Raw genomic sequence first — 17,815 nt, 5'->3', positions numbered from 1 at the left:
CTGTATTCTCATTACCAATGGGTGGACTGGATGACATAATTGCTGACATTCTGTGAGTGCAGACATATACAGGGAAGAATTTGAAGGAAAGGGCCAGAACTCTCAATCAGTAGGGGCAAAGAGACGTATCACAATCAACACAGGATAGTCTTCAAAATGTAAATTATGTGCCATCCATACACATACTCTTTGGACAATAGAATCTAGAGGAGTTCTGGCATGTGTATAAAAACCTTCTTTTCCAGTTTATTCTGAAGCCACCACCTACCTTCTCACCCCAGCCTAAGGCACTGAGAATCCCTAAATTCTCAGGAAAGAAGGGGAAGAAAAGGTACTGGCATTAAGAATCAGGAATGTTAGTTCTCAAGGTACTGTGACCCACATGGGACTGCAGAAGGAGAGACAGATGCAGGAACTGTGGCAAAGTCACTGCTGAGGGATCCCAATGCCTGGAGAATGTTACGATGTGAGGGTCCATTGGCAGGAGAAATTCCCAGGCCCTAGAACTTCCCTCTAGCTGCAGGGACCCCAGGTAAGACTGTGGATATCATGGTACTACTGGGGAACATCGTTGACCCCTCCCTGATGCTCATGAGATAGAGAAATCCTAAGAAAGTTGAAAGAGATGAATTCATTCCGTTCCACAGTCCTTGTTCTGTGGCTTCTGGAGAAGGAGAAGCAGGTACAGGAGGCCCCCGGGTGCATCTCCAAACTCACCCACATCCTGCTCATGTCACTCAATTCATTTTTGTATCTCAGGGAGTCCTTCAGGACCTGGAGAAGGAAGAGAACAGCTGATGAGAGAAGAGAAGGCAAGGAGACAGAGGATGGTGTGAGATGGGGCTAGGTTTGGCAGACAGGCTAGCCAGAGACAAGCCCGCCTCTAACCAGTAATCAAAAGGACATGAGAAGGAGGCACTTACCCCCCTCTATGTGGGAATGAGTAGCGCCCCTTTCACCCCAGGCAATTCCACTTTCCCCACATGGATCCCTGGCTCCCTGGCTATCCCCAGTAGCCCCAGGAACTCACGTTCGGGTGTCCATCTCGGAGAAGTTTGTGAAACACGTGGCAGAACTTCCAGCAGAGGACAGCGTTGCTAGAGAGGGGCAGCCGGTTGACAACAGACCAAAAGGTCTGTGCCCCTTTCTCATGGTGGGTGCCCAGGATGCATGGTGAGGGAGGGTCATGGAAAACATAGGCACAGGTGTTTTCCAATTTTTTTTTTAAAGATTTTATCCATTTATTCATGAGAGATACAGAGAGAGAGAGAGAGAGAGAGAGAGAGAGAGGCAGGCACAGACACAGGCAGAGGGAGAAGCAGGCTCCATGCAAGGAGCCCAACGTGGGACTCGATCCTGGGTCTCCAGGATCAGGTCCTGGGCCGAAGATGGCACTAAACTGCTGTGCCACCAGAGCTGCCCCGTTTTCCAATTTATACAAGTGTGCTCTGGGCTAGCGGTGGTCCTGGTTTGCCTTTACCGGGGAGATGCTTTGGTTGATACCAGAGCTTTGCTGTGGGAGGCAGACTCTGTCCTACCCCTGGGTTTGCTGCGGGTGTGAGGGGGCCTTCAGGTGAAGAATGACAGCTCACATTTTTAACAACACATAAATGTGTCTCAAAGTTCTTTCTTATCCAATATTAAGAAGTGAGGGCATGCTTTAGCTCCTCATCAGGGGCCCTGGCCTTCGTGGGGCACCTTGGCTCCTCTTCCAGGCAGCCTCTGACTCCTCTCCATGTAGGGATTCTGCTCTTTTCCATGATTTATTTTTTTTATTCAAGTATAGTTGGCACCCAATGTACATTCATTTCAGGTGTCCGACAGTGCTTTGACAACCTCACATAGCTATGGCCTGTCACCAGATGACACTATTTCAATACCACTGGCTATATTTCTGATGTTGTACTTTTCACCCCCACGACTAGTCATTCCATAATTGGAAGCATTTTCCCAAAATGTAAAATGACTCTTACACCCCACCCCTTCTATAAGACTTCCTGGTCTCATTCAGGGTGAAGTTCAACTTTCTCCCTACACCTTGCACTGGCTGTATGTGGAATCCTGGGGCCACTTCAACCCGAGATCTGATTCCAAACACACCCACGGACTCTCTGCCATGATCTGCATGTAATAAAACTCCATCTGGTCTCGCGTGATTTTAAGTTAGTGCCTCTGTAATTAGTGAATTCCTTTGGGCTGTGTAGAGGATGTCCACATTTCCTTTGTAACTGTTTGCTTATACCCAGTAACTGGGCATCATCAACTTGAAGGATAGGTCTTTCCCAGAATGACGGGCTTCTTTGTCAAGGCTTAGGTAAGATGCAGGGTGCCATGTAGGACAGAAAGACTTGCCTTGGGTCAGAAACTCTATGACTCATCCAGAACACATGTTGTTTTGCTTCTGAGCTGGAAGGTATCATCAAGTTCCTTCCCAGAGTGATATTTGCATTTCGAGGCGGGTGAGCTAGAATAGAACACAGACTTCTGGGTCTGGAAGCTGATGTCAGCTTTGGTCTTAGAGGGGTTTCTGAAATAACTACAGTCTCCCCTGAAGCACTAGCCTCCTTGGGCTAGATGAAAGCCAAAAGGAGAAATGGACAGCTCCTGACCCATCCCATGGGCTGACCTCGCACGGCAGACTGTGGTTACTCTACTGAGAGCAGTGTACTGAAACAGAAGCTGGAGCAGGTGCAAAGCTAGCCTGGCACCCTGACTTTGAAAGAGGCAAGGGGACCTATCTGTCCTTTGATTTCCTAAGCATTTTAAGGTACCCATTGTGTGTCTGGCACTATAAAAGGTACTCAGGGATATTAAAAATAAATAAATAAATAAATAAATAAATAAATAAATAAATAAATAAATAAATAAGACTCAGTCCCTAGTCCTCTGGGAGTAGACACATGGCGGGGGCGGTGGGGGAAGTTAGACATCCAGGGTAAATGGTTGTGTGAACAGCAATTCTGATGTCAGACTTCCAAACGCTTATTCAGCTGGCATTGAGGGTAGTTGATGGTCTCCAAAAAAGAAATCAATAAAGAGTAAATGTTTTGGGATATCTTTAGGCTTTAAAACTCTACTTTTGGAGTTAAGCTTTTCAACATTTATCTGCCTCTTCAATTGGTGAGGCAGAGAAACTCACAGTCGGTTAGAACTAGAATTTTCAAATGACAGACAAGGGAATGAAGGCTCATGGAGGCCCTGCTGGACCCACTCGAAGCTCCAGAGCAAGCCAGGCTACTACAGAGGTGGGATTCCAGAATCTCCTTCTGATGCCCCTTCTGACACCCCCAGGTATCCCTGGAAGAGTGTATGGTGGCCCTGCCAGACCTCGTCCAGCGCATAGGCCTCTCACAAACCATATCTCTTATTTTATATCTCAATACCGATCAGTATTCTTAGCAGACAGGGATCAGGACTGGGTAAATCCCCCTGAGGAAGTCAACTGAGCCACTTATAATGAAGGCTTTTCTTGACTTGGTAAAGCAAGGGGACCGTGCCTTTCTGGGGATAAAAGGGCAAGGTCTAACTAGGTTCGCTGTTGGGCCAGGTTTCTGAGGTACCTGGGAGACGTTCTAGAGCCCCCATCCTCTAGCAAAGCCCTAAAATACAACCAAAGTATCTTCGCACCAAAGACAAGCTGCTTTCCCACCAGGAAAGAACAGTACATGCTGTTAGCAATGCTTCCCAACGGCCTGCCATGCGCTAGGCATGATGCTGGCAGTGCGGGACTTATTTGGCCATCTCACCCAGAGGGTCTTCTCCAGGGGCTGAGGTGGGATGGCTTTAACATGAGCTGTTCTGACCTGGCTGTGTCACTGCCACCGTGATGAGCCCAGGCAAGCAGCAGCTGCTCATCCCAGACAGAAGCCCAGCCCCCACTGGCTCTGGGCTGTACCCTGCTCCGCCCCAGCACACATAGAAATAATGGCTTCAACCCCCTGGCAGCCTCGCCTTTGGAACTTTGGGGATTCTATAGCTCAAGGGCAGATCCCAAGGGATCCCAGAGCCAGATGCAGGCTGCACTTCCCTCCAAAGCTGCACCCCCTGAGGGTGGCTGCCCAGAGCCTAACTTGGTGTGGGGGCAGGGTGTGGGGAGGTTGGTGAAAACCTCTAAGCCACCAGTTCCCTAAGCTGCTTTGAGGTTCTTCTTCCCTGTTGACTTTGGGTGAACCAGCTCACAGGTGGATCTCATTTCCATGGCTGAACCCCTGCACCTGGGTAGTAAGGCAGCCAAGGCCTTTGTTTGGTTTTCAAGCTCGGAGACGGGGAAAGGATCATGTTCCCAAGGGGGTGGGCTGTGTGGCCCCTATGCGCCAAGTGCAGGACCTGGTGTACTTTGACCACACTTGTGAAAATCCCTCCTGTGCCCCCGGGAAATCTGTCAAAGAGAGGTACAGATGTGGCAGTTCTGAGAAGGTAAGTCCTAAGAGGATCGGGGTCCTTGGGAAGCAAAAGAACAGAGCGAGAAGGTGGCTTTGGTCCCTTTGCCCTGATGAGCTGTGGTCTCCAAGGCCAGCTGCTGCCAGCCAAGGCTGCTCAAACCCCACTGGAGACCTGGCCAATGTGGGGGTTCCCCTTCCTGCAGCTGACTAAGGACACTTCACCCCGACCTCAGTCCCCACAATTTGACCCGCCTTGGGGTTGGTCTTCTCAAGCAACATCCAAAAGGATATTTCTGGCATGTTTTTCCTTTACAGCCACTTCCTGCGTATTAATGGCCTTATTGATGCTGACAGTCTGAAAAACAAGAGGGAGGGGGAAGGGAAAGGAGGCTGAGATGAATAAGCTTCTAGAGTATCTGAGACCCTCTCAGGCACCCCACCCCTGTCTCCCTGTAAGGACTCTTCCCCAGATCCCCGAGGACCCCTCTGTCCTGGAGGTCCTGGTACAGGGCCTCTAGCGGGGGGCAGAGGTGGGCAGAGCTCCCAGGCCAGCTGGCCCCGGCTGTCCTAAGGCAGCGGGCTTTGTTGCCTGGCATTGGCTGTGCCCAGCTGCTGTGCCCGCCTGCCACTCATTCACTTGGCACAACAACATGGCAATTAAAGCCTGCACAAAGGGATGCTTTTCATCCCCCAGGGAAACATTATTTCTCCGGGAGCAGGAGGAAGAGGCACTGAGATCAGGGAGCGGCTGTGGCCCAAAGGCCATCCAGCCACCCCTCTCTCTCACCGCTAGAACCTTCCACAGAGTCTTCCCCAGCTAGCCCAGGTCTGCAGAGGTCACTCTTATCTCTTGTTTTCCCACTCCTGGGCACCTTCCAACCCTACCCAAATCCCCTTTATTTATTTTTTTATTTTTTAAAGATTATATTTGTTTATTCATGAGAGACAGAGAGAGAGAGACAGACAGACACAGGCAGAGGGAGAAGCAGGCCCCATGCAGGAGCCTGATGTGGGACTCGATCCCAGGACTTCAGGATCAGACCATGGGCCAAAGGCAGGCACTAAACTGCTGAGCCACTCAGGGATACCCCCCCCCTTTTAATTTCCTTACTTGTGTAGCGCATTAAAAATATTCACTCCCTTCCAGTTGTGTTAAAAATCATAACTCTCTTTGGAATTTAGCAAAGCACGTGTACATAGGAGTACAACTTAACACAAACGCATAAACAGGATCATAACATGTAGGCTGTTTAAATATAGGTCCTTTCCTTTTTCTGTTTTCCTGTGCTCCTCTTCCAGAGATGGCATTCCACCCAGAGCCATGTTAATGTGCTATGCATCATACACACTCATGCACATGCACCTCTCTGCCTACCGAAGGGGTTAATTCCACCACTGTTCTAGAGAAATGGAATCGTCAAATACAGACTTTTCTACATCCTACTTTTCTCACTTGAAAATACGAAAAATTCTCTAAGCAGGATAGCAAAATTCTAGCTCATTCTTTATTTTTAATTAATTATTATTATTATTATTTAAAGATTTTATTTATTTATCCATGAGACACACACACATAGAGAGAGGCAGAGGCACAGGCAGATGGAGAAGCAGGCTCCCCACAGGGAGCCCCATGTGGGACTCATCCCGGACCCCAGGATCACATCCTGAGCAGAAGACAGACGCTCAATCGCTGAGCCACCCAGGTGTCCCGCTAGCTCATTCTTTAAAAAGACAGCATAATATTCCATCGTATGGGTTGGTGTGATTTATATAAACATTCTCATACAGGTAGGCAATTGGTTTTTCATTGTTGTGGGGTTTTTTAAATCACTGTAACCATTTTAGTAAACATCCTTATACATGTATCCTTATTAATTGATGCCTTCATTTCCAACAGGTAGATTTCCTAGAAGCGGGGTACACTAAGTTAAAGTGTTGTGTTGTTTTTTTTTTTTAAACTTCTCATTATGGAAAGATCCAAACACAGACAAACTGAAGACTAATCATCACTCACAGCCCTCAGAGTCAACCATTACAAACATGCAGCCAAACTGCCTTCCTTATGGACAATGGTTCACTAACATTTCTGTAAAGGGTCAGTTAGTAAATATTTTAGGCTTTGCAGGCCACATGGTTCTCCAAGCAAGTCCTCAATTCTGCAGAAGCTGGAACACAAAAGAAGCCTCACAGATACTAAACAAATACGTAGCAGAATGAGCATGGCTACAGTCCAATAAAACTTTATATACAAAAAACTAGGCAGTGGTCTAGATTTGGCCTATGCCTGTGAGTGTACTGACCCTTCCTTCCTACCATCAGCCACTAACCACCTTGCTTCCTGGATCATCTAAGTAAAATCCCAGGCATTACATCATTTTATGAGGAAATAGTTCAGGAAGAACCTTTTAAGCAGAAAAAAAAAAAGATGATTTACAAATTAACCATAATACCATTATATCACATCTAAAATTTTAAGGATACTTCCTTAACATCATCAAATGATTAATGTACACTTCCACTGGCAATGTACAAAAGCATCCCGGTCACCATCTTTTTTGTTTGTCATGGTGACGTTTCGCTGTGACTTTATTTTGTATTTCCCTGATTGCTAGTGAGTTTTGAGTATTTCCTTACATGCTCTCATGGTTGTCAACTGCCTTACATGGTTACATATGCTCACCTCAGCTTTGATAGCTTCTCCTGCCCCTGGATCATGCTGGTAGACTCCTACATTGTCTTCTAAGTGTTTGTTAGTTTTTTTACGTTTGAGTCTTTATCTGGGAAAAATACATACCTATGTACATGTAAATGTAAACATATTGTACAAAATAGGTTATTTCTAGGCTTTATCAGGATATGTTCTTTCAAATCTGGTTTGTATAACTTTGGGCTGTTTTGTTTTTTTTTTAAGATTTTATTTCATTTATTTGACAGAGAGAGAGAGACAAAGAGAACAGAGAGGGGCAGAGGGAGAAGGAGAGGGACAAGCACAATTACTGCTGAGTGCAAAACCTGATGTAGGGCTTGATCTCATGACCCTGAGATGATGACCTGAGCTGAAATCAAGAGTCAGACGCTTAACCAACTAAGCCACCAGATGCCCCTGCGCTGTGTTCTTTAAGTCTACTTTTTCAAGTGCTTTTTTCTTTCCACTCTCCAACAGCATCAAGCTCTGTTGCGCGTTGAATTGTGTCTCCCCCGAAAAAGATGTGTTTGCATCCAAACCTCCCCAGTACCCAGCAATGTGATCTTAGTCGAAGTAGGATCTTTGCAGATGTAATTAGTTAAGAGGAGGTCATAATGGATTAGGGTGGGTCCTAAATCTGGTATGACTGCTGCCCTTAGAAGATGACCACGGGAAGACACGGGGACACACAGACACATGGGGTAAGACACAGATGTGAAGACAGAGGCAGAGATTAGAGTGAACCACCTATAAACCAAGGAATGTCAAGAAAGCCATCGACCACCAGAAGCTTAGGAAGAGGCAAGGGAGGATTCCCTAGAGCCTTCAGGGGGAGGACAGCCCTGCCGACACCTCGATGTTGGACTTCTAGCCTCTAGAATGGGGAGAATAAACTTCTGTTCTTTTTATATATATATATATATATATATATATATATATATATATATATATATATATATATTTATTTATTTATTTATTTATTTATTTATTTATTTATTTATTTATTTATTTATTTATTTATTTATGAGAGAGAGAGAGAGAGAGAGAAGCAGGCTCCATGCAGGGAGCCCAACATGGGACTCGATCCCAGATCTCCAGGATTACACCCCGGGCTGAAGGCAGCGCCAAACCACCGGGCTACCGGGGCTGCCCTGTTCTTCTTCTTTTTTTTTTTTTTAAAGATTCTATTTATCTATTCATGAGAGACACAGGCAGAGACACAGGCAGAGTGAGAAGCAGGTTCCCAGTGGGAAACCCAATGCAAGACTCGATCCCAGGATCCTGGGATCATGACCTAAGCCCAAAGCAGATGCTCAACCACTGAGTTACCCAGGTGCCCTACTTCTGTTCTTTTTAAGCTACTCTATTTGTGCTGTTTTGTCAAGGCAGCCTCCAGAAAGCCTCTACCTAACACAGGGTCTTCTCCCATCAGAGGTAAGGCCAGTCAAGGCAGAATCTCACATGTGAGATTCTGTGACAAAGAAGTGCAAAGCTTATTCCCCTCCCTCCCAGGGAGGCCCGGTGCCAGCTTCCTCTTCACTAATCCTTGCTTGGACCTCATTTCTCAGCTTCTGTCTCCAGGCCCATCCCAGGTCACTCTCCCCACCCTCACCCCTCATTGACTCCCTCAGGTGGGTTACGGTGGTTTAAGCTATGTTTCTCCCTGGCTCCTGAGCAGTGACAGGATCCTGGCTGTAGACGGCCTCTGGCCAAAGCCACCACATTTACTGGGCCCTTAAAAGGCCACCTGATTCCATATGGAAGTATAAGGGGCATAAAAATGTAAAATGACAACAGACCCAGGTGTGCTAAGGTGCTGGACTGGATGTAGTCAAGGTCTAGGGGGTTTGGTAGAGGCAGTCAGTAGTATGGGCTACAAGGAAGAGGAGGAATCCTTGTTAGCCAAACATGCTAGAAATCATCTCAGGGCCTTGAGGGGAGTCATGATGGCCGGGGTTTAGATTTATTTTACAAATATTTCTTTACACTGACTAATGACCCCATTGCCCAAGCTTGTGGTCATTAGCAGTCTTATTCACAAAAATAAGAAAACTGGAACGCATGGGTGGCTCAGTGGCTGAGCATCTGCCTTCGGCTCAGGTTGTGATCCCAGGGTCCTGGAATTGAGTTCCGCATCGGGTTCCCTCACATGGAGCCCGCTTCTCCACCTCTCTCTGTGTGTCTCTCACGAATACATAAATAAAATCTTAAAAAAAAAAAAAAAAGAAGGCCAAGCAACCCTCCCAAGGTTATACTATTTGATTCCAAACCTGGTCAGCTAGATCCCTGAAAGCCTGGCCCTGAACCTTCGTGACAGCTCTGGACTGAGGAGGGGCTGGCAGGCTCGGGGGCTTGGGGGCTGGGTCTAGGTTGGAGTCATAGAGGACAAGGCCACCGGGCGTGAGGAATGGCTGGGAACAAGCAGGCTGTGTAGCTGGTGGGCAGAGTGGAGGCAAGAGAGGGATGGGGATGGAGTCAGAGAGGGCGACGAAGGGATGGATATAGAGTCAGAGAGGGCTTCTGAGCTCTGAGCGGGTTGTGGAGGGGCAGCAGGGATGTGTAGGCCAGAGTAGAAGAGGAAGGGGCCTGCAGGAGGAAGCTAGTGACCACAGAGAATGGAGAGTAGAGCCTCAGTCATGATGATGGAGATGAAAATACAGAGTCCAAGAAAAGGTGCGCCTTAAAATGAATTTTTTTTCTTCTTAAGATTTTTATTTATTTCTTTATTTTGAGAGAGAAGGAGGACAAACAGGGGGAGAGGGACAAAGACTCCACCCTGAGACTTCCCCAACACAGGGCTCGATCCCATCACCCTGAGATAACAACCTGAGCCAAGATCAAGAGTCGGACATTTAACCGACTGAGCCACGCAGGTGCCCTCTAAAGTGAATTTCAATGGGATTGGCCAATAGGAGCTCCTGGGTACAGAGGACACTGCAAGGGAAGCATCAAAGATGCTGCAGAGGTTTTGAGTATAGAAAGGTGGGGGAACAGAGGCAGCAGGTCTCAGGCGGAGAGGACCCTGTAAGCCGAGGAAGAGGCCAGGATGGTTCTGGGTGAGAAATAGCCCTAATGGGGGGGGGGGGGTGCTTGGGTGGCTCAGTGGTTGAGCATCTGCCTTTGGCTCAGGGTGTGATCCTAGGTCCGGGGATGGAGTCCCACATCAGGCTCCCTATGAGGAGCCTCCTTTTCCCTCTGCCTGTGTCTTTGCCTCTCTCTCTCATGAATAAATAAATCTTAATTTTTATTTTTTTTTTTAAAGGGGAAGTCAATGAGCAGTGGTAATGATCACTAAGAGAATGGCAGGTAATGAGTGCTTGCTGCCAGGCCCTATGCTAATAATAAGCATTTTGTGTGAATTATCTCATTAAAGTCTTCTAATTCTACATTCTCCAAGTAGGTGAGTATTAGTATTAACCACCTCCATTTCACAGACAAGGAAACCATGGCTTACAAAGACTAAGTAAATTGCTCAAGCCTCTCCACCAGCAAGCACTGAGCTGAGACTCAGACCGCACCATGTGGCTCTGTAGCTCAGGCTTTGAGTCGCAATCCCCACACTAGACATGGCCCTCCATGCTGGCGGCACAGAATCAGAATCCAGATGATTTCCACCAATTGGAAAAATGGGTTAAATTTCTCAAGATGCAACCCAGGAGATTCCCTATATTTAGATCTAACTCTCTGGCACAGGGGAGACAGGACTTAAATCAGCACTTGTGAAATGTGTTAGGTGTTTTATTTTGCTGCTAACTTATTAGAAGCAACATTCTCATGTGGTTGATCAAAATGCAAATCTGAGCTCTGGATGTATTAAAAGGAGCATAGTGTTTAGAATGAGGGAGGGGATGGTTCCAACTCTCAATGTGGGATCAATTCACGCGTAAAACACTATTCGGTTTGAGGCTTTATACATTATGTGAAAAACTGACCACTTCTAGAAGAGAGTAACCTGGATTGGGATGAACCTGGGAACTGAGGAAAATTTAGAGGAATATCAACATTCTGAAGGGTGGTCATGTAGGAAGGAAGAATAACTCCAAGGATCAAACCTAGACCAATGGGTAGAAGTACAGGGTGGACTTAAAGCCATCTGGTGAAGAGAGAATTCCCCATTAGAAGTATACAGGCAGAGGGATGGCAACCTATCCTCAGGGTTACTATGGAAAGGACTCAGGCTGGATTAGATGATTTTTAGGTTCCTTCTTTTTAGATTCTGTAAAGGCCCTTCAGATGATGGAGGGCTTTGCATATCAATGATGGCTTGATGGGTACTAAGGATCCATAGAAGGCTCTTGAGCAGGAAAAAGGCCTGATATAAAGGCCCTTCCATCCTCCTGGGTGTGAGGAGTTACCTCTCCAGTGCCCTGAGGAAAGTATGGAATAATTTCCATGTGCAGATACAGTCACAGCCCCCAGTGGGAGTCCAGGACACTGACAAAGGGTCTAGCCTGGCAACAGGCCGCAGATTGAAGTTTCTGCCCAAACCAACAGCTACGAGACATCTGCACACCCTGCCTGCCCTGTTGAGGACTGCCCCAGACCTTTCTCTGGCAGCTCACAGGAGCTCCCACTTTACTGCAGCGGACATGCTCTAAGTTTCTGACCAATGCTTCTCTACGTACAAGTGCCCCAGAGGAGAGCCCAGCCCATGGCTGTAGGCAGGCCACCCGATTCTGAGCCAGGGATTTATTGGGCTCGTTGGCAGGGCTGAGCCTCCGCATTCTGGGCTCATAAAGGCAGTCTGTGGGTCCTTCAGGGCCCTCGGAATGTCAGACTTGGGGGCATTTCCATGGCAGAAGTTCCCGGCTATGACGAGTTTCCTGTGCTTTTGTCAAACTCTATGCTTCAGATGCTACCCCACGTCACATGCGCTCACTTCCTTCTACATTCCAAATCCCAGTTGTCTTCCCAGGGTAGACCAAACCTTAATCTGTAGACTGGCCAGAAACTCTGGCCAATAATTTCTACTTTCCTAGTTTTTGTTTATTTTTGGAAATTTTTTATTTAAGAGAGAGAGAGCACGGGGAGGGGCAGATGAAAGAAATCTCAAGCAGACTCTAAGCTGAGTGGGAAGCCTGATGCTGGGCTCAAGCCCATGACCTCAAGATCACGACCTGAGCCAAAACTAAGAGTCATATGTTCAACTGACTGAGTCACCCAGGGGCCCCTCCTACTTTCTTTTTAATTTCAATTTCTCTTAGTGTTTGACACTTGGTATGTTGCCTCACCTCCCCAGCGAGATTAATTTAATCCCGAGGGCCAAGACCTGTCTTCTTCCAACCAGGGCCCTTAGGCCCACAGCTACTAAGGCAGGTGCAGAGTCTTAATAAATCATTAGATTATTAAGGATTGATTGCTTCCTAGTGCTCCACCCCCCCCCCTCTAAAAAGCACCAGGTACGTGATGATTCAAGGTTTCCTGAGAAAATACATTTCCACTTCCTCTCCTCCCCAGACTGTCCTTGAAGGAAGTCATCAGGTTCTGAAGTGGGCTATGCCTGCAACCGGGCAGAGGGTGGGAAGTTGGGGCTCGATTGCTTACCTCCGGTCTAGGTTAGAGAACATCCTCTGAGAACAGGCTGTGCTCCAGATTTCCCTGGAGTCACACAGGACCTATGACCACGCAGAGTCCCCCCTGAAAGAGCAGCATTGTCCACGGCTTCCTGGCCCAGCTGGCCCTTGTGTCCCAAGCTGGTTCCGGAGAGCCAATTATCAGCAGGCACTGCGGGAAGGGTGACTTTCTCCCAGTCTCTCCTCCCCCTCCTTCTGCTCCATCCTCCACTCCTTTAGGGCAGCCTCAGCCAGGCTGCAGCCAATGGAAAACCTGTGGGGCCCTGTTTCTGCAGGAAGCAGGCCTGGGCTCGGCCAGCGGGGGTCAGCTAGGCACTGCCTGGTCACACACATAGTGCCTGGCAGGGGCCTCTTGCTCAGGCTGGCTTGCAAAGGTTCCACAGCAGGGCCAGGCGGAAGAGAATGTGTGGGGATCGGGGCGGCAGGTCCTGAAGCAAGAGACTGGAAGGACCCCTGCCCAGGGCCATGCAGAGGGAAATGTGAGACCAGGTGGGGCAGAAGGGAAGAGGAGAAAGTGAGATAGAATGCAGGCAGTGGGGGCAAATGCGTGGCTCAGGGGTTGAGCATCCCCCTTTGGTTCAGGTCATGATCTGAGATCGAGTCCCACATCGGGCTCCCCATGGGGAGTGCTTCTTCCTCTGCCTATGTCTCTGCCTCCCTCTGTGTCTCTCATGAATACATAAGTAAAATCTTTTTTTTTTTTTTTTTTTTAAGAAAGAATTCAGGTAGAGAAAGTAAACGCAAAGAGCATGCGGGGCACAGGTGGCTGAGCAAGTCACAGGTGGCGACTGCCAATGGCCCCAGGAGACTACTGCCCACTCAGAGGGCTGGGAATTGTGGACAGCTTCCAGTGTGCTTCCCTCATCAGGTTTGGAAGTCTGAGGTAAACAGACCAGAGGAATGATCCTTCGAACACCTGCAAGTTGCCCTTGGGCATATCGCCCTTCTCCCAACCAGCCTGCGTCCCTGCCACAGCCTCCACGAGCCCAGTTCAGCCAACATAAGGCTAAGGGGACCTTCTTTCCACATGCCTGATGCTGAGGCAGAGGGCAGAAAGGGATCCTCTGAGCAGCCAGCCCTGTCCAGGGAGGGCTGGGGCTGGCAACAGGGAAGGACAGGGTAAGATTCTAGGGACGCATGGCACATCCTGGTAAAGCCCATTGGGCACAGCTTAAGTTCGTGACTGGGACATTGAGCCTAGACCAGGATGGCAGAGTTCAGAACCAAGTTGAGGTCACAAGAGCCTGAGGGAAGTACAGTTGAGGCACAGACGAGGAAATGTGGCCCTCCACACTGGGAAGAGAATGTGTGGGGATCGGGGCAAGTGCCTTCAGCACTGAGACTGCTCTGGTCTTGGCTGCGGTATTTGGCAGCTGGTGTCCCACAAGTCTTTTTAAATCTTCTCTCTCTCTCTCTCTTTTTTAAGTGGGACACGATCCCAGGACCCTAGGATCATGACCTGAGCTGAAGGCAGACTCACAACCACCCTGGTTACTTCCTGCTAAGGGTTTATCACAACCTGAAATTCCTTTGTTAGTTGATTTGCTTGGTCTTTCCCCACCCAACAATGATCTCCACCAGGGCAGGTGCTGTATTCTCCTCTGGTGCCCCTCAGTGAGTACACACTGCCTGGTGCTCAGAAGGGCTGATGGAAGAAGGCCTGGTCTGCCCAGTCCTCTCCAAGCAGACATCCTTGTCAGTGCTCATTATCATGTGTACTCCCCTCTCCTGTCTAGGATGCCTTATCTCCCTCCTCCAAGTCCCTCACAGCTCTTCAGTTAAAAATCCTGTTGGGTCACCTGTGTAGCTCAGTGGGTTAAGCATCCGAGTCTTGATTACGGCTCAGGTCTTGATACCAGGGTCATGAGACTGAGCTCCCTGTTGGGGCTTAAGATTCTTTTTTCTCTCTCTCTCCCTCTGCTTGCCCCACTGTCCTTTCTCTAAAACAAATAAAATATTTTTTTTTTTTAATTTGAGAAGTTTAAAAAATGTCAATCACTTTGTTAACTGGCTAGGTGTACAAGCTTGTGTTGGGTGGAAGAGGGTGGCCAGGCTGGTTCAGCACACCTCGATACGGCCAGAAAGTGGTACTCAAAGTGGAGAACACTGGTGAAAGCAACCCAAGTATTCATCCATGGAGCAATGGATAAACAAGACATGGTCTCTTCACTTCAGCCTTTTTAAGGGAAAGAACCCCCACCACACACTATAACACGGATGGACCTGGAGGATATCATCCTCTGTGATGTTAGGCAGGACACAAAAGGATACATATTGTTTGATTCTGTGTATCGGAGACCTAAGAATGGTCAAATCTGAAGAGCCCAAGGAAGAACGAAGGAAGAATGGTGGGTGCCAGGGGCTGGGAAGACGGGGGATAGGGAATGACTAATGGGGATGGGGTTTCCTGTTGGGTGATGAAAACGTTCTGAATTTTGATAGTGATAATGGTTGCACAACACCATGAATGCACTAAATGCTACTCAATTATACACTTTAAATTGGATAAGATGGCAAATTTGAGGTTTTGTGTAAGATGATTTTTTTTTTTTTTTTGATAATGTGGAAGACGCTGAGGAATCATGATTTGGAACACCTGTCAGAGGTAGTGCAGAGCCACTGCCTAGGCTGTAAGACTATGAACTCTGCAAGCCCAGCTGGGCCTTCTGCACAGACTGGCATGGACAATCTGTACAATTGGACCACCTGGTGTGGGTGTGGGGTGCTGACCTAAGTGCTGCTGGACAACACAAGCTGAAAGAAAATGGACCCTGCTATCCAATAGTTAATTGTAGGGAGATAAGGACCATCCTTCTTCCTCTTCCTGTTCTTTCCTTCCCTCTTTTCTGACTGTGCAATTTCAGCAACGCTTTATGAAAAATGAAACCAGTATGGGTGCATAAGCTACTTATCGCCTACATCTAAGGAGTGGCACAGCCTGATGAGTGGTACTCAGAAAGCAAAAGCCAAAATGAGATGAAGCTCCCTGAGAACATGGAGGACCCAAAAGGGCTATCTTATCACATGAAAAGCAAAAAGAACTAGAAGGGATGGGCACACAGTTTTCAGCCAGTGGTGCACCATGGATAATAAACTCCTATTCTACCTCGGTCTTTTCCATCCAGAAGATCTTTGAACTGAAAAAAGGCAGAAAGAGCAATGAAAAGGAAAACCCAAGATGAATCAGGAGACTGTCAGAGAGCCCCCCAGGACTGAGTGAGGTTGAGCTTCTGACTTGGATGAGTAACACAAAAGGGATGAAGGGAGCAAGAGAAGGTGATGCATCCTCTAGAGTCTAGGGCAACATTTCAGAAAAATCAAGTAGACAGGGTGTGTGTCTGAATTTCCAGCATTGAGGCATCTAACAAAGTTTCTTATAACATCTCATAGACAAGGACAAGAAACTAGGACACCAGGGTTGCAAACCACTGACTGCCAGTCGAATGTGGCCTGTGAGCTAAGGTTGGTTTTTGCATTTTTAAAGGGGAGTGGAGGCAGGGAGGAGGAGGAAGCATCTGGTCACAAATCCAAAAATGTTTACTATCTGGCCCTTTGCAGAAAAAGCTTGCCAGGCCCTGGGCTAGCTGGAAGAGCTTCGAGGCAGCTGTCCGTGTTGGCAGGTGCTGATTATTGACTATATCACCTTGGAGTAAGGTGTACCCGTGTCCCAGACCTGTGTCCACCCCCGTGTTTACCAGTGTGAGAGTATACAGAAGGCACAGTGACAGATTCAAGCAATGTCTGGAGCAACTGCAAATGAGTCTGGGTGATAGCAGAAGGGTGTGACCATGGGTGAGCCCAACTGTACATGATCGGACAGTAAATTCCCAGTACGTTTGGCTGAGTTAACAAGACAATGCGGCCACTATCATAACATAAAATTCAATAAACTAATTTCATTTTGAGCTACCTCAACAGAAGTATACGATCAAGAACAAGAGCCAGTCCTTGGTTTCATGGCTTTTCGATTGCACTCGAGAGTACTGATGCAATCTACCACATGCCAGACATCCTCTGGGGCAGCGGATCCGGCATGCTGCTCTCGGTGTCCCATTCAAGAGGAATACTGATAATGTGGGTGGGTGCAAAGCAAACCAACTAGGATGGAGAACCACACAAGGTCAGGTGAAAGAAGAGAAATCAGAGCAAGGGGTGGCAGGAAGCAGGGATGAGCAAGAAATGGCACCAAGGTCTTTAAATACCTCAATTCTCAGCACCTGGGAAGTGGAGGACCTCAGGGCTCCAGTGCAACCCAGCAGTGAGAATTAAGAGAAGCAGCATTCTGTGTCCATCATCCTCCAACCTGGAAACAGTACAAATGTCCTTCAACCTGGGGGTGAATGAACAAGATGGGGTACAGCCACGCCACAAGAAGCTACTCGGCAATCAAAAGAAACGAAGGATTGATTCACACTAACAACGTGGGTCAATCTTCAAAGTATGATGTCGAGTGACAGAATTTAGACTCAAAGGGCCACAAACTGCAGGATTCCATTTATAGGACATTCTGGAAAAGTTAGAATTTGAAGAATGAAAAGAAACCCAAAAAACATTAAAAAAAATAGGTCGCTGGTTGCCAGGGGCTGAGAGTAGAGGAGGGGGTGGCTACAAAGGGGCATGAGGGAATGTGGGGGATGATGGACCCATCCTAAATCTCAGTCGTGTGGAGGTTACCTAATTGCATGGGACTATAGGAACTCATCGAACTAGACACCAACAATGGTAAACTTTAATGGCATATAAATTACATTTCAATAGATCTGGCTTTAAAGATAAAGATAAAGCGAGTTCAGCAATAAGTAGACAGGAGACCTTGGCAGGTGGACACTGATGCTTGGTCTGGGTGGCAGGTGTTCAGCTGTCAAAGGAATGCTGACACAAGATGGTCTTCCAGGCCCCCTATGCCTTCTGAGCCCATGATTCTGGCAGGAATAGAGGAACGGGGGAAGGAGACTGAGAAAAAACGGCCAGCGAGGCAGGAGGAGAATCGAGGGGTGGGGGTTACCCCTCTTGATGAAGAGAGTGTGTCAATGCTGCAGGGGCAGGTGGGTGAGGACTCAGGATTAGCCACAGCTGGTGAATGATGGAGGCAACATCTGTGCAGGGAGGAGAGGATGGGAGGCAGAGTGGGAGGCAGTCTAGACAAAATGAACGTCTCCTCACTTCCCAGGGTC

The 17,815-nt window shown here is 47.8% G+C and overlaps 1 protein-coding gene across 5 annotated transcripts in view; it reads right to left on the bottom strand.

Moving 5' to 3' along the window:
- The window catches only part of HIP1 (huntingtin interacting protein 1), a 156,756-nt gene that overhangs the window by 47,102 nt on the left and 91,839 nt on the right, over nt 1–17,815 (bottom strand). For all 5 annotated transcript variants that reach the window (XR_013385438.1, XM_077908180.1, XM_077908176.1 and 2 more), the window contains exons 2-4: nt 4,674–4,737; nt 1,031–1,173; nt 718–774 (exon numbers count right to left, since the gene is read on the bottom strand). Coding sequence is in view for 4 of the 5 variants with exons in the window: in XM_077908180.1 (XP_077764306.1) it covers nt 718–774; nt 1,031–1,173; nt 4,674–4,737 (264 nt within the window). In the remaining variant the exon portion in view is untranslated. The remainder of the gene's footprint in view (nt 1–717; nt 775–1,030; nt 1,174–4,673; nt 4,738–17,815) is intronic.

This window comes from Canis aureus, chromosome 8 (assembly GCF_053574225.1).
Source record: "Canis aureus isolate CA01 chromosome 8, VMU_Caureus_v.1.0, whole genome shotgun sequence".
In the NCBI taxonomy this organism is placed as follows: Eukaryota; Metazoa; Chordata; class Mammalia; order Carnivora; family Canidae; genus Canis; species Canis aureus.
The sequence above is the reverse complement of the archived record's forward strand: the minus strand, read 5'-3'. Positions and strand labels throughout refer to the sequence as shown.